At 38.8% G+C, this 13,279-nt stretch overlaps 1 protein-coding gene across 1 annotated transcript in view; it reads left to right on the top strand.

The window, feature by feature from the left end:
• The window catches only part of LOC150078287 (uncharacterized), a 910,840-nt gene that overhangs the window by 488,373 nt on the left and 409,188 nt on the right, over window positions 1-13,279 (top strand). The window contains 1 exon segment of the mRNA XM_090384522.1: window positions 8,262-8,988. Within this exon segment, the coding sequence (XP_090240648.1) occupies window positions 8,262-8,988 (727 nt within the window).

Here is a 13,279-nt window from a genome sequence, read left to right as displayed (position 1 = left end):
TTGTTTAAAAAACTATTGGTAACATTATCGTTCCAAAAATAAAACAAGCTTTGTCTCTAAGTATTTGATGGTTACATCATTCCCTTAAAGTTATCTCCTGCATCCAGTACAACTAAATGCCAAAAATGTTGAAGCCAAAATGGACTGCTACTATCTTCAGCAGCTTGGTTTTATTGATCAAGCTACTACTAAACTACTACTTATGGTATGTATGTCTTATATACCTGAACATAAATAAGATCTTAATTAAAAAAATAATATCTTTATAGCAGTAGTAATGGCAAATAATGCAAGAAAGTCTAGTTCTTCTTTGAATTTATTTAAGCTATCAACTTCAACAACAACAGATGGAAGTTTGTTTCAGAAATCACCCACCTGCTGGCTAAAGCAAATTTCTGCACACATTTTCTGCAACTGTCTTTCCTCAATTTGAATTTATACACCCTCAAGTGCGTAATCTGAGCAAGAGGAAGAATCCCATCATTGAGCTTTCTCGTACCACTCAAAGCCATACACACCTCTGTCAGATCACCTTGCAGGTGCCATGGATATGAATGGTTTAATTAATGATGACTCTATTGAGGTTATCAACAAACTGAATGAATATTTTATGTATGCATTCCTACATGAAGTAGTTTGTAATTTTAGGGATGGTGATACTAGAAGCATATCAAATTTTAACCTGGAGCTAAAGCTTAATTAATGATGATTCTATTCACGTTGCTGATAAGCTGAATAAATATTTTGCATCTACATTCATACATGAAGTAATTTTTAGGGATGGGGATACCAGAAGCATATCAAATTCTAACTACTAGCGAAATGATTTTGTGATAACTGAGAGGAAAGTGGAAGAGAAACTGCTGCAGCTAAAAATAAATAAGGCACCTGGTTTGAAGAAAACTATCCAGTTATACTAACGAAAGCAGCAAAAGAGGTAAGCAAACCTTTAGCCATAATTATGAGAACATCCTTAGATTCGAGGGAGGTTCCTACTGATTTGAAATGTCAAATGTTTCTCCTATTCACAAATGGAAGGGGGGAATAAAAGTGCAAATTAGCATTAGCATTAGTAGAGGCATATGATGCAAGAAAGCAAGCTTATGCAGCATCAGCCAAAAAAAGAAACCAAAAAAAAAAAAAAAAACACTCCCGTTTCACCCCTCCGTTCATTCGAAATACCTGTCCAGCTGAACCATAGATTTATTTAGGCTATCAACTTCCACAACAAGGGATAGAAGTCTGTTCCACCAACCAACTACCCGCTGGCTAAAGGCAAATTTCCGCACATCTATCGTACATCTGTTTTCCTCAATTTGAATTTATGCCCTCTCGGGTGATTATTCTGAGCAAGAGGAAGTATCCCATTAGCATTGAGCATGCTCAAACCATTCAAGGCTTTATACACCTCTATCAGATCACCTTGCTGGTGCCTAGTCTCCAGACACTGTAATTTTCGAAACTTAAGCCTTTTTTTGTAAGAGCAACCCTTTGTTCCATTCACTAATCTTGTTGCCCTTCTCTGTACTCGTTCCAGCAGCTCTACATCCTTCTTGAAATGAGGCCTCCAGACCTGTATACAGTACTCAAGGTGTGGCCTGACCATTGCCTTATACAAGGGAATAATCACCTCCTTATCCCTGCTAGAAAAATTCCTGTATATCATTGACAAGACACCATAAGCTACTCTTGCAGTCCGTCTGCACTGCTCAGAAAACTTCATATCTGCCTGCACAACCACCCCCAGGTCCTTGTCATTCTCTACCACTGTCAGTGTAGTACCTCAGAGTTGATACGTTGCTCTGGGGTTACTGTTTCCCAAATATAGTACTTCACATTTGTCAATGTTAAACTTCATTTGCCACCTCTCAGCCCGTCTGCTCAACCTTTCCAGATCCTGTTGCAGCAGCATACTGTCAGTAGTGTCCTTAACAACCGTGCCAACCTTTGTATCATCTGCAAACTTGGACATTAAGCTTGATATACCATCATCAATATCATTTATAAATACAGAAAACAACAATTGACCCAACACTGAACTCTGAGGAACTCCATTAATAACATTAGTCCACGATGAGCAGTGTCCATTGATTACCACTCTCTGTCTTTCCCCCCTCAACCATCCCTTTATCCATAGCACCAATTTACCTCCAATGCCACACTGCTCCAATTTGTGCAGCAGTCTGTATGTAATGAATAAAACGCACATACTAAATATATTAATAAAATATATCATTTATAAAATAGTTTGTTATTATTTACACGTTTAATTATATAATATTGGTGTAAATACACCATAGTTTACCCATAAATTTAACTACATAAGCAGTGTAACGGCATCATTTGATTATATCTCATATTGTAGCTACCTTCACAACAAGATATCAAGTATTACACTACTTTCAACAAATAATGCTTCTCTAGTAGAGGAGACTACTGTTATTTATTCTCAGTGGGTACCACCACCCAGATGAGTAATTGCAGATGGACCTATAAGTTTGACTTATGTTCAAGAGAAAATAATGGAGTTAATGGATAAAGAGGTAATGTAGAATCATCTTCACAGGAATGCAATTATGTGGTAATCTGAGTACAGATTTCTTTAGGGGAGATTTTCCTGATGAATCTGATTAACTGCTATGACAAAGTCACAGAGGAACTGGATGAAAAATAAAGGGAGGATCACTGAACTCGGGAGTGATTCCATTGGATTGGAAAAGTGCCAATGTATCTCCAGTATATAAGGGCGGTTCTAAGAATGAAGTGAGAAAGGAGAAATTACCAGCTGGTTAATCTAACTCCAGTAGTAGGGAAAATCATGGAGACTATGATCAAGGGTGGAATTCACTCAAGATCACTTAGATATAAATGGAATTCTGAAGGATACTCAGCATGGTTTTGTAAAAGGAAAATCATGTTTAACTAATCTGGTTAGCTATTTTGACAGGGTCACTCAAGAGCTACACTTAGGGAATAATTTCGGTGTTGTTTATTTGGATTTCAGCAAAGAATTTGACTCATTCCCACATGTGCAGTTACTTTATAAAATGGAACAGGTTAGAATCACAGCAGAGGAAAGGGACTTGGGTATTACGATATTGTCAGATATGAAGTTCTCCAAGTATTCTAGACTGGTTGCAAGGAGGGCCCATGGTGTCCTATCGATGATTTATTGAACAATCGCTAGTAGAGATAAGGATGTCATGATCCCATTATTGTTAGTGTGGGCTATTGTTAGCCCACACTTGGAATACTGTTTTCAAGTATGGAGACTGCACCTAAAGAAAGACATTGTTCTTCTTGAAAGGGTCCAGAGATGGGTAACTCGCCTGGTGAGACCAGCAAAAGGGCGTCCATATGAGGGAAGACTTTGAATATGTGGGTTGCAGAGCTTGGAAACTAGGCACCTTAGAGGAAACTTGATTGAGGTGTTTAAGGCTCTGAGAGGCATAAGCAAAATGAATAAGGAGAAAATTTTCACAGTTATAAATGATTCTAGAACTAGGGCCCATAATTTCAAGTTACGGGGGGCGTTGTTTAGACCGGATTGCAGGAAGTTTTATTTTAGCCAGCAAGTTATAAATTATTGGAATAAGTTACCTGTGAGTCTGACAGTCTGGAGAAATTCAAAGGTCAGTTGGATAATTATCTAAGGGAGGAGAAAAATGCATAGGTTGTCCATTTCCTTTTCTCATATGTATTTTTTGTTATTTTATTTTATTATTATTATTTTATTTATTTATTTTTTTTTTTGGCTGCTGCAGCATAAGCTATAGGCTTCCTTGCACCATCTGGCCATTACTAATACTAATAATAAAGAATAATAATTTTGACATCATATACTTAGATTTCAATAAATATGTTGTCACAGTTCTACATAAAAAACTACTATGCAAATTGGAGCAGTGTAGTATTATGGGCAAGTTACTGTTATGGATAAAGTGAAGGGCAGGAGACTGAGTGATTATTATTAGCCATTGTTCTAATGAACTAATGCTGTCAACGGAGTACATCAGAGTTCAGTAATGGGTCCCTTACTAGTTTCATTATTTCTTAATGATTTGATGAAGGCATACCAAGCGAAATGTCTAAGTTTGCTGATGATACAAAGGTTGGAATTGTTACTAACCAATACTTGTAAATCAAGCTCAATTTATTTGTAATAGCTGTATACCACTACTTTTTGAACAACCCTTATAGGAATTATGTCATAATCAGAGCAATATGACCTTAGTTGTTATTTGGTTTTTAGGAGAATTAGCAACTAAGGTCATATTGCTCCGGGGATATGCTGTCGTCATTCCCTGACCTTTCCGCATCTTCCATATTTGGTGGTCATGGGCTCGAACCTCGGTCTAAGCAAGAAGTGTGTGCTACGCACTGCTTCTCCTGCCCACCTGGCTATGGAGGTGCCTTTTCAGAAGTATTATACATTTTCACATTCATACTGAGCAGGGGTTACCTACTCTGTTGTCAGCTTTTAGGAGCATCAACAAACTTACACAATATTTCTCCACATGGGGTACCATTATATTGTCAAGAATTGGTCACCTTAAGCAACATATTTTCCTGTATCGAAAAATGTTCCCCATCCACGACAGTTGATAGGGAAAAGATTTTATTTTCTATTTTCCCTTTTTCATATCAAATTAGGTTTAATGAAAAATGTTATAAAAATACTGGACAAAAAAGGTTTGTAATGCTTGAAACAAAATTTCATGGACTTAGTTGTGTGTTAAGATAAAAAGGAGGAATTTTCATTGGTTCACAAACCAAGAAGTTATGACAGACATTTCTTTTGGTGAAGTCCTCAATGGATGCACAAAAGCAGTACGGAATTCCTTCAAGATACTCTCTCAAAATGCTTTAGTAAATAAAAGATCAGGCGACTATGAAGAACTTGCTTAATGTGAGCTTAAAAAAAATTCATTTTCCATACTTGTATCTTAACCGTTTCTTCCTGAACTTGGGTAATAGCAATGTATGTGGAAAAACATTTCATTAAGACAATTCTTACATAGGAAAATGAGGTAAGCTGAGGAGAAAGGTACATACAAGCAGAAATCTGGGCTGAAAACATTTTTAAGAAAATGTTTTGAGCCTTGATTTCTTCTCCTCTTGTTTTTTTTTAGCCTCAGCATTAGCATTAGTATATGATGCAAGAAAGCAAGCTAAACTTCCATTTCCCCCCTCCGTTCGTTCGAAATACCTATCCAGCTGAGCCTCAAATTTCTTTAGGCTATCAACTTCCACAACAAGGGATGGAAGTCTGTTCCACCAACCAACTACCTGCTGGCTAAAGGCCAATTTCCGCACATCTATGCTACATCTATCTTTCCTCAATTTGAATTTATGCCCTCTCAGGTGATTATTCTGAGCAAGAGGAAGAATCCCATCAGCATTGAGCATGCTCAAACCATTCAAGGCTTTATACACCTCTATCAGATCACCTCGCCGGTACCTAGATTTCAGACACTGTAATTTGCAAAATTTAAGCCTTTCTTCATAAGAGCAACCCTTTGTTCCGTTCACTAATCTTGTTGCCCTTCTCTGTACTCATTCCAGCAGCTCTACATCCTTCTTGAAATGAGGCCTCCAGACCTGTATACAGTACTCAAGGTGTGGCCTGACCATTGCCTTATACAAGGGAATAATCACCTCCTTATCCCTGCTAGAAAAATTCCTATATATCATTGACAAGACACCATGAGCTACTCTTGCAGCCCGTCTGCACTACTCACAGAACTTCATATCTGCCTGCACAATTACCCTCAGGTCCTTTTCATTCTCTACCACTGTCAGTGTAGTACCACAAAGTTGATACGTTGCTCTGGGGTTGCTGTTTCCCATGTGTAGTACTTTACATTTGTCAATGTTAAACTTCATTTTCCACCTCTCAGCCCATCTGCTCAACCTTTCTAGATCCTGTTGCAGCAGCATAGCGTCAGTAGTGTCCTTAACAACCCTGCCAACCTTTGTATCGTTTGAAAACTTGGACATTAAGCGTGATATACATCATCAATATTATTTATAAATACAGAAAACAATAATGGACCCAACACTGAACCCTGAGGGACTCCACTAATAACATTAGTCCACAATGAGCAGTGTCCATTGATTACCACTCTCTGTCTTCTCCCCCTCAACCACCCCTTTATCCATAGCAGCAATTTGCCTCCAATGCCACACTTCTCCAATTTGTGCAGCAGTCTTCCATGTGGAACAGAATCAAAAGCCTTTCTAAGATCCAAGTATATAATATCAAAGTTATTCCCTGTATCCAGTTCTTTTGTGACTGTATCGTAGTATCCAATCAAGTTGGTCAGGCAAGACTTCCCCTTAACAAAACCATACTGTGTCTGAGCTATAATTGAAGTTTTGTCTAGATGATCCTGCAGTGCTTCTTTAACCAGTGCCTCCATTAATTTCCCTTGAAGAGAAGTTAAACTAACAGGTCTGTAATTACCTGTCTCCCTCTGATCCTCCTTTGTGGATTGGGCTCACATTTGCCCATCTCCAGTCCATGGGTCTCCCTTCAGTCCAAGGAGACTCTCAAAATTATGGCTAAGCGTTTGCTTACTTCCTTTGCTGCCTCCTTTAATATAAATGGATAGATCCCATCCACCCCAGGTGCCTTTCTTGTTTTTATCTTCAACAATTTCTCCTCCACTTTACTCTCAGTTATTAAAAGAATATCTAGCTTACTGCCAAAGTTGAATACACCTCTGGCATTCCCTTCACTGAGTAGCTCCTCATGTGTGAATGTAGATGCAAAATATTCATTTAGTTTGTTAGCTACCTGAGCAGGATCATCAACAGTTGAACCATTGATATCAAGTGGACCAATCTGATTCATCCCCTTCCTTCTAGAGTTTACATAAGTAAAGAACTCTTTGCTGTTTTTCTTTGCATCCCTTGCCAAGGATTTCTCGTAATCTGCCTTCGCCTGCCTAACCTCCTTTGTAACTTGGTTGCATATCAACTTGTATCTATCAGAGGCTTCTGTGTCATGTGTTAATTTGTAAGTATCCCATGCATTTTTCTTCTCTGTGATATGCATCATTAGTTCATCTGACATCCATTTAGGCCTAAACCTTGAACAATATTTCTTAGTTGGTATGTAAAGCCTAGTAGCTTCCAAGATACGTTCTTTGAATGCTTCCCATTTTGAATTTGCTGTTGGTAACATCGTCAGTTGGTCCCACTGTATAGAATTTCAATACTGTCTCAGACCATCGTAGTTGCCTTTGCGATAGCAATAACCCTTCCCTTTACCCCTGATGGTAGTTACCTCTTTGAGTAAATCCCACTTCAGCAGACTGTGATCACTGCCACCTAGTGGTTCCTTTATCTGTAGATTCTTAATGCATGAAGAATCACTACCGATAATCAAATCAAGAGTATTACTCCCTCTAGTTGCCTCCTGAACATGCTGATGTAGAAAACAATCATCCAATAAATCCACAAAAGCCTTTGCTAGAATGTGAGTGACCAACCCACAAATTCCAGTCAATATCTGGGTAATTAAAATTCCCTATTATAAGACTCTCTGATTTACTGGCCCACTCTATTTCCCTGTACAGTTTCTTATTATACTCATCAGAGTCATTAGGCCTATAACACACTCCTACTCTCAATTTTGATCTTCCAATGCTTATGTCACACTAAACTGACTCGACACTGCACTGTCCAGCGATGTTGACTGGCTTCACTTCCTTGGATTTTGTGTTTCTTAACTAATAGCATAACCCCTCCTCCCTTCCTATCCTGTCTGCCCTTTCTGTAGACGTACTCCCCAAATTCCAGTTCTGCATTTCTTATATCTGTGTGACACCACTTCTCTGATATCCCAACAATATTCGCCTTTGATGCTTTGAGCAATACCTCAAATTCATCAAATTTATTTACCAAACCCCTAGCATTGGTGTACACTCAAGTATACATGCACCTTTTCCTTATAATTTTGCTACCATGTCCCAAAAATGGGACATGGTAGCAAAATTATAAGGTTATGTTCATTCAAAATATATAATAGATAACACAGTTTATTATGAGAAAAAAAAAGTGTAAATGTGTTGCCCAGTGTCATACTTTTAAACTTATATATTTTGATTTTATTATAGGCTGCATTATAAGTTTTTATTTTGTTTCATTTAGGCCTTTTTTATGATAACAAGATCCTTTTAACTATTTTATCTATTTTTGTGATCACCGTAATTAAGAATTATATATTGATTGTTTATTTTGTTTATTTTTAACAGAATATCATGTATATCGAGTAATGAACTCGATGCCCTTTATGAAGTAGACCTATGCTCCTATAAACCAATCCAGCCACTCAGTAATGACCATGGTATTAGTCTTTTCCCATTAAATCAAAAAAATTTGGACTTTCACATGTTACAGTGTCTTCACCATGGAACAACAGTAATACATTGGGAAGAAGATGGTTCTCGTTCAGCCATGTGTTTTTTGAGGCTAGAAAGGAGCAATGCAACTATAACATGGTGTAAGCCAGTCTGGAGCTCCCTTCGTGGTAGTGGACCACAGGATTATTGTCTGTCTGTGAATCTGGAAGAACCAGTTTCTCCAGGTTTAGTGTTAAAGTATGAAACTAGTGATGTAGCTCATAATAATCTTGAAGAAGGATTTCTGGATCTTTATTCTGTCAAGGAAGTTTTACTGGGATGCACTACCATTGATCTTGGAGTTATATCTCGAAGATATGGACTTGAAGATTTGAACTCAGAAGAAAATTGCCTACGATTGCTCTATGGTGTCCACCTTTCAGATAACAGAAGTATTGAGTTTATTGTACCTTCTTTTGTGGCCCAAATGTGGTATAAAGGATTACGTCACTTGGTGGCACTATTAAAGCGCCAAATGCAATTATGTGATCGTCGAATATATTGGTTAAAAGAGCGATACCTGCAGCTCTACTTTGAAGATCAGGCCTGCTTTGGACCTACTCCTGCTGAAGCTATTAAGGTCAGTAAATTAATTTCAGGAATCAAATGAACTTTCATGTCATATTTTGTGTATTTTATTTTTAGACTATGAATTGTTCTTTTGTATGAAAATGTTGTTTAGACCTATCAGTTTTAGTTGTTTCAATTTATGATTTACTAACTGTATTTGCTTGGTATTAGATGAGAGAAAACAGACAACTATTATTTATATAAAACAATTCGTGCAAGGCCCAAGGGGTAGAATTTTTCTCAGCCTGGTCTGTGCTTGTTAACAGGAGAGACTGTCTCTACAGGGATGAGAAAGGATGCAAGAATATTTGCTGATGCTATCGAGGCAGAGTTAGGTGGGTCTGAAAACTGCTAGCTTGGGGGGGGGAATACACAGACTAATAGATTAAAAGTAGCCGCTGCCAGAGGTAAAAGTGATTCTTGCACTGATTCTATTGAAATACAATTGAGCAGCAGCCTGGAAATCAAGGCAATAGGGACTTCCAGGACTTCTGGGAGTCATTGGGGAACAAGTAAATACATGGGCTGTGTTAGGGTAACTAAGAGTAGAAACAGGTGCATGTATATTTGCATGTACACCAATGCTAGGAGTACAGTTAATAAATTTGATGAGCTTGAAGTGCTAGTCAAGACATCAAAGGCAGATATTGTTGGGATATCAGAGACGTGGTGTCACACAGACATAAGCAGTGCAGAATCAGAATTTGGGGAGTACAATGTGTACAGAAAGGATAGACAGGATAGGAAGGGAGGAGGGGTTATGCTGTTAGTTAATAAACAAGTAAAATCTAATGAAGTGCATCCAGTTGACACCAGTGGACAATGCAAAGTTGAGTCAGTTTTGTGTGACTTAAACACTCGGAAAGGGAAAATGAGAGTAGGAGTGTGTTATCGGCCTAATGACTTTGATGAGTACAACAAACAATTGTGCAGATAAATAGAGTGGGCCAGTAAATCAGAGTGTCTTGTGTCTTATAATGGGGAATTTTAATTTCCCAAAGATTGACTGGAATTTGTGGGTTGGTCACACACTAGCAAAGCTTTCTGGATTTATTGGATCATTGCAACATTGCCTTATAATGGTCAGGTGGTATAAGGGATAACTACCATCAGCAGTAAAGGGAAGGGTTTTTGCTTTCGTAAAGGTGAACAGTATTTAAATTCTGAGACAGTATTTAAATTCTATACAGTGGGACCAACTGATGATGTTACCAACAGCAAAAGCTTGATCTGATTAGCAGTAGTGATTCTTCATGCATTAAGAATCTGCAGATAAAGGAACCACTAGGTGGCAGTGATCACAGTGTGCTGAAGTGGGATTTACTCAAAGAGGTAGTAGTAGTGGCATGTGATGCAAGCTTATGCAGCATCAGCCAAAAAAAAATCACACCATTCCCTCCAAATGCCTGTTCAGTTCCTCCTTAAATTTATTTAACCTATCAACTTCCACAACAACAGATGGAAGTGTGTTCCAGCAATTAACCACCCACTGGCTAAAGGCCAATTTCTGCACAGCTATTCTACATCTGTCTTTTCTTAATTTGAATTTATGCCACCTTAGGTTCGTAATCTGAAAAAGTGGAAAGATCCAATCAGAATTCAACGTGCTCAACTCATTCAAGGCCTTATACACCTCAATCAGATCACCGCACAGGTGCCTAGTCTCCAGCCACTGCAATTTGCAAAACTTAAGCCTCTCTTGGTAAGCGGATCCCTTCATTCACCTCACCAACCTTATTGCCCTTCTCGGTACATGCTCATGCAAATCTACATCCTTCCTAAAATGAGACCTCCAGACCTGTACGCTGTACTCAAGGCATGGACTGACCATTGCCTTATAATGGTCAGGTGGTATAAGGGGTAACTACCATCAGGGGTAAAGGGAAGGGTTTTTGCTTTTGTAAAGGTGAAGAGTATTTAAATTCTGAGATAGTATTTAAATTCTATACAGTGGGACAAACTGATGATGTTACCAACAGCAAATTCAAAATGGGAAGCATTCAAAGAATTAATCTTGAAAGCTACTAGCCTTTTCATACCAACCAAGATATATTGTTCAAGATTTAGGCCTAAATGGATGTCAAGATGAACTAATTAGACATGTTTCAGAGACGAAAAATGCATGGGATACATAAAAATTAACAGGTGACATAGACGCCTATGATAGATATAAACTGGTCTGTAACCAAGTCACAAAGGAGGTTAGGCAGGCAAAGGCAGATTATGAGAAATCTTTGACAAAGGATGCAAAGAAAAACAGCAAAGAGTTCTTTACTTATGTAAACTCTAGAAGGACTGGGATGAATCAGATTGGTCCACTTGATATTGATGGTTTAACTGTTGATAATCCTGCTCTGGTAGCTAACAAACTAAATGAATATTTTGCATCTACATTCACACATGAGGAGTTATTCTGCGAGGGGAATGCCAGAGGTGAACTAAACTCTGGCAGTGAACTAGATGATTTTGTAATAAATTACAGTAAAGTGGAGGAGAAATTGTTGAAGATAAACATAACAAAGGCACCTGGGGTGGATGGAATTTATCCAGTTATATTAAAGGAGGCAGTAAAGGAAGTAAGCAAACCCTTAGCCCTAATTATGAGAGCTTCCTTGGACTCAGGGGAGGTACCCATTGACTGGAGATGTGCAAATGTGAGCCCAATCCACAAAGGAGGATCAAAGGGAGACACAGGTAATTACAGACCTGTTAGTTTAACTTCTGTTCCAGTGAAATTAATGGAGGCATTGGTTAAATAAGCATTGCAGGATCATCTAGACAAGACTTCAGTTATAGCTCGGACACAGCATGGGTTTGTTAAGGGGAAGTGTTGTCTGACCAATTTGATTGGTTACTATGATGTAGTCACAAAGGAACTGAGAAAGGCTTTTGATACTGCTGCACAGATTGGAGCAGTATGGCATTGGAGGCAAATTGCTGCTATAAAGGGATAGTTGAGTGGGAGAAGACAGAGGGTGGTAATCGATGGGCACTCCTCTTCATGGACTAATGTTATTACTAATGTTATCAAGGTTCAGTGTTGGGTCCATTGTTGTTTTCTGTTTTCATCAATGATATTGATCATGGTATATCAGGTTTAATGTCCAAGTTTGCAGACAGTATGAAGGTCGGCAGGATTGTTAATGACACTAATGACAGTACACTGCTGCAACAGGATCAAGAAAAGTTGGGAAGATAGGCTGAGAGGTGGCGACTGAATTTTAACATTGACAAATGTAAAATACTGCATATGGGAAACAGTAACCCCAGAATAACATATCAACTGTGTAGTAGTACTACACTCACAGTGGTAGAGAGTGAAAAGGACCTAGGGTAATTGTGCAGGCAGATATGAAGTTTTCTGATCAGTGCAGACGGTCTGCAATCGTAGCTCATGGTGTCTTGTCAATGATATACAGGAATTTTTCTTGCAGGGATAAGGTACTGATTATCCCCTTGTATGAGGCAATGGTCAGGCCACACCTTGAGTACTGTTTACAGGACCGGTCCTGGGGCCTCCGGTCCTGTTTACAGGACCGGAGGCCTCATTTTAAGAAGGATGTAGAGCTGTTGGAATGAGTACAGAGAAGGGCAACAAGATTAGTGAATGGGACAAAGGGTTGCTCTTACGAAGAAAGGCTTAAGTTTTGCAAATTACAGTTGGAGACTAGGCATCTGCGAGGTGATCTTGATTGAGGTGTATAAAGACTTGAATGTTTTGAGCATGCTCAGTGCTGATGGGATTCTTCCTCTTGCTCAGAATAATCGCCTGAGAGGGTATAAATTCAAATTGAGGAAAGACAGTTGTAGGATAGATGTGTGGAAGTTTGCCTTTAGCCAGTATGTGTTTGATTGCTGGGACAAACTTCCATCTGTTGTTGCAGAAGTCAATAGCTTAAACAGGTGCAAGGCAGAACTAGACAAACATTTGGAATGAGTGGATGGGTGAAATAAATGAGAGAAGGGTATATTTGTTATTGGTTATTTATTATTTTTTTTTTTTAAGAGCATTAGCAATTAAGGCCATATTGCTCCGGGGATATGCAGTGGTTATTCTCTGACCTTTCCACATCCTCCGTATTTGGTGGTCACAGGCTTGAACCCCGGTCTAATCAAGAAGCGTATGCCACGCGCTGCTGTTCTTGCCTACCTGGCTGCGGAGGCGCCTGGTGTGTGTGTGTGTGTGTGTGTGTGTGTGTGTGTGTGTGTGTGTGTGTGTGTGTGTGTGTGTGTGTGTGTGTGTGTGTGTGTGTGTGTGTGTGTTGGTTAATGCTATGTAAGCTTGCTTTCTTACATCATGT

Source organism: Mastigoproctus giganteus, chromosome 11 (genome assembly GCF_048544385.1).
Source record: "Mastigoproctus giganteus isolate SK-2022 chromosome 11, ASM4854438v1, whole genome shotgun sequence".
NCBI classification, from domain to species: Eukaryota; Metazoa; Arthropoda; class Arachnida; order Uropygi; family Thelyphonidae; genus Mastigoproctus; species Mastigoproctus giganteus.
Note: the sequence above shows the minus strand (reverse complement) of the source record. Positions and strands in the feature narration are given on the sequence as shown.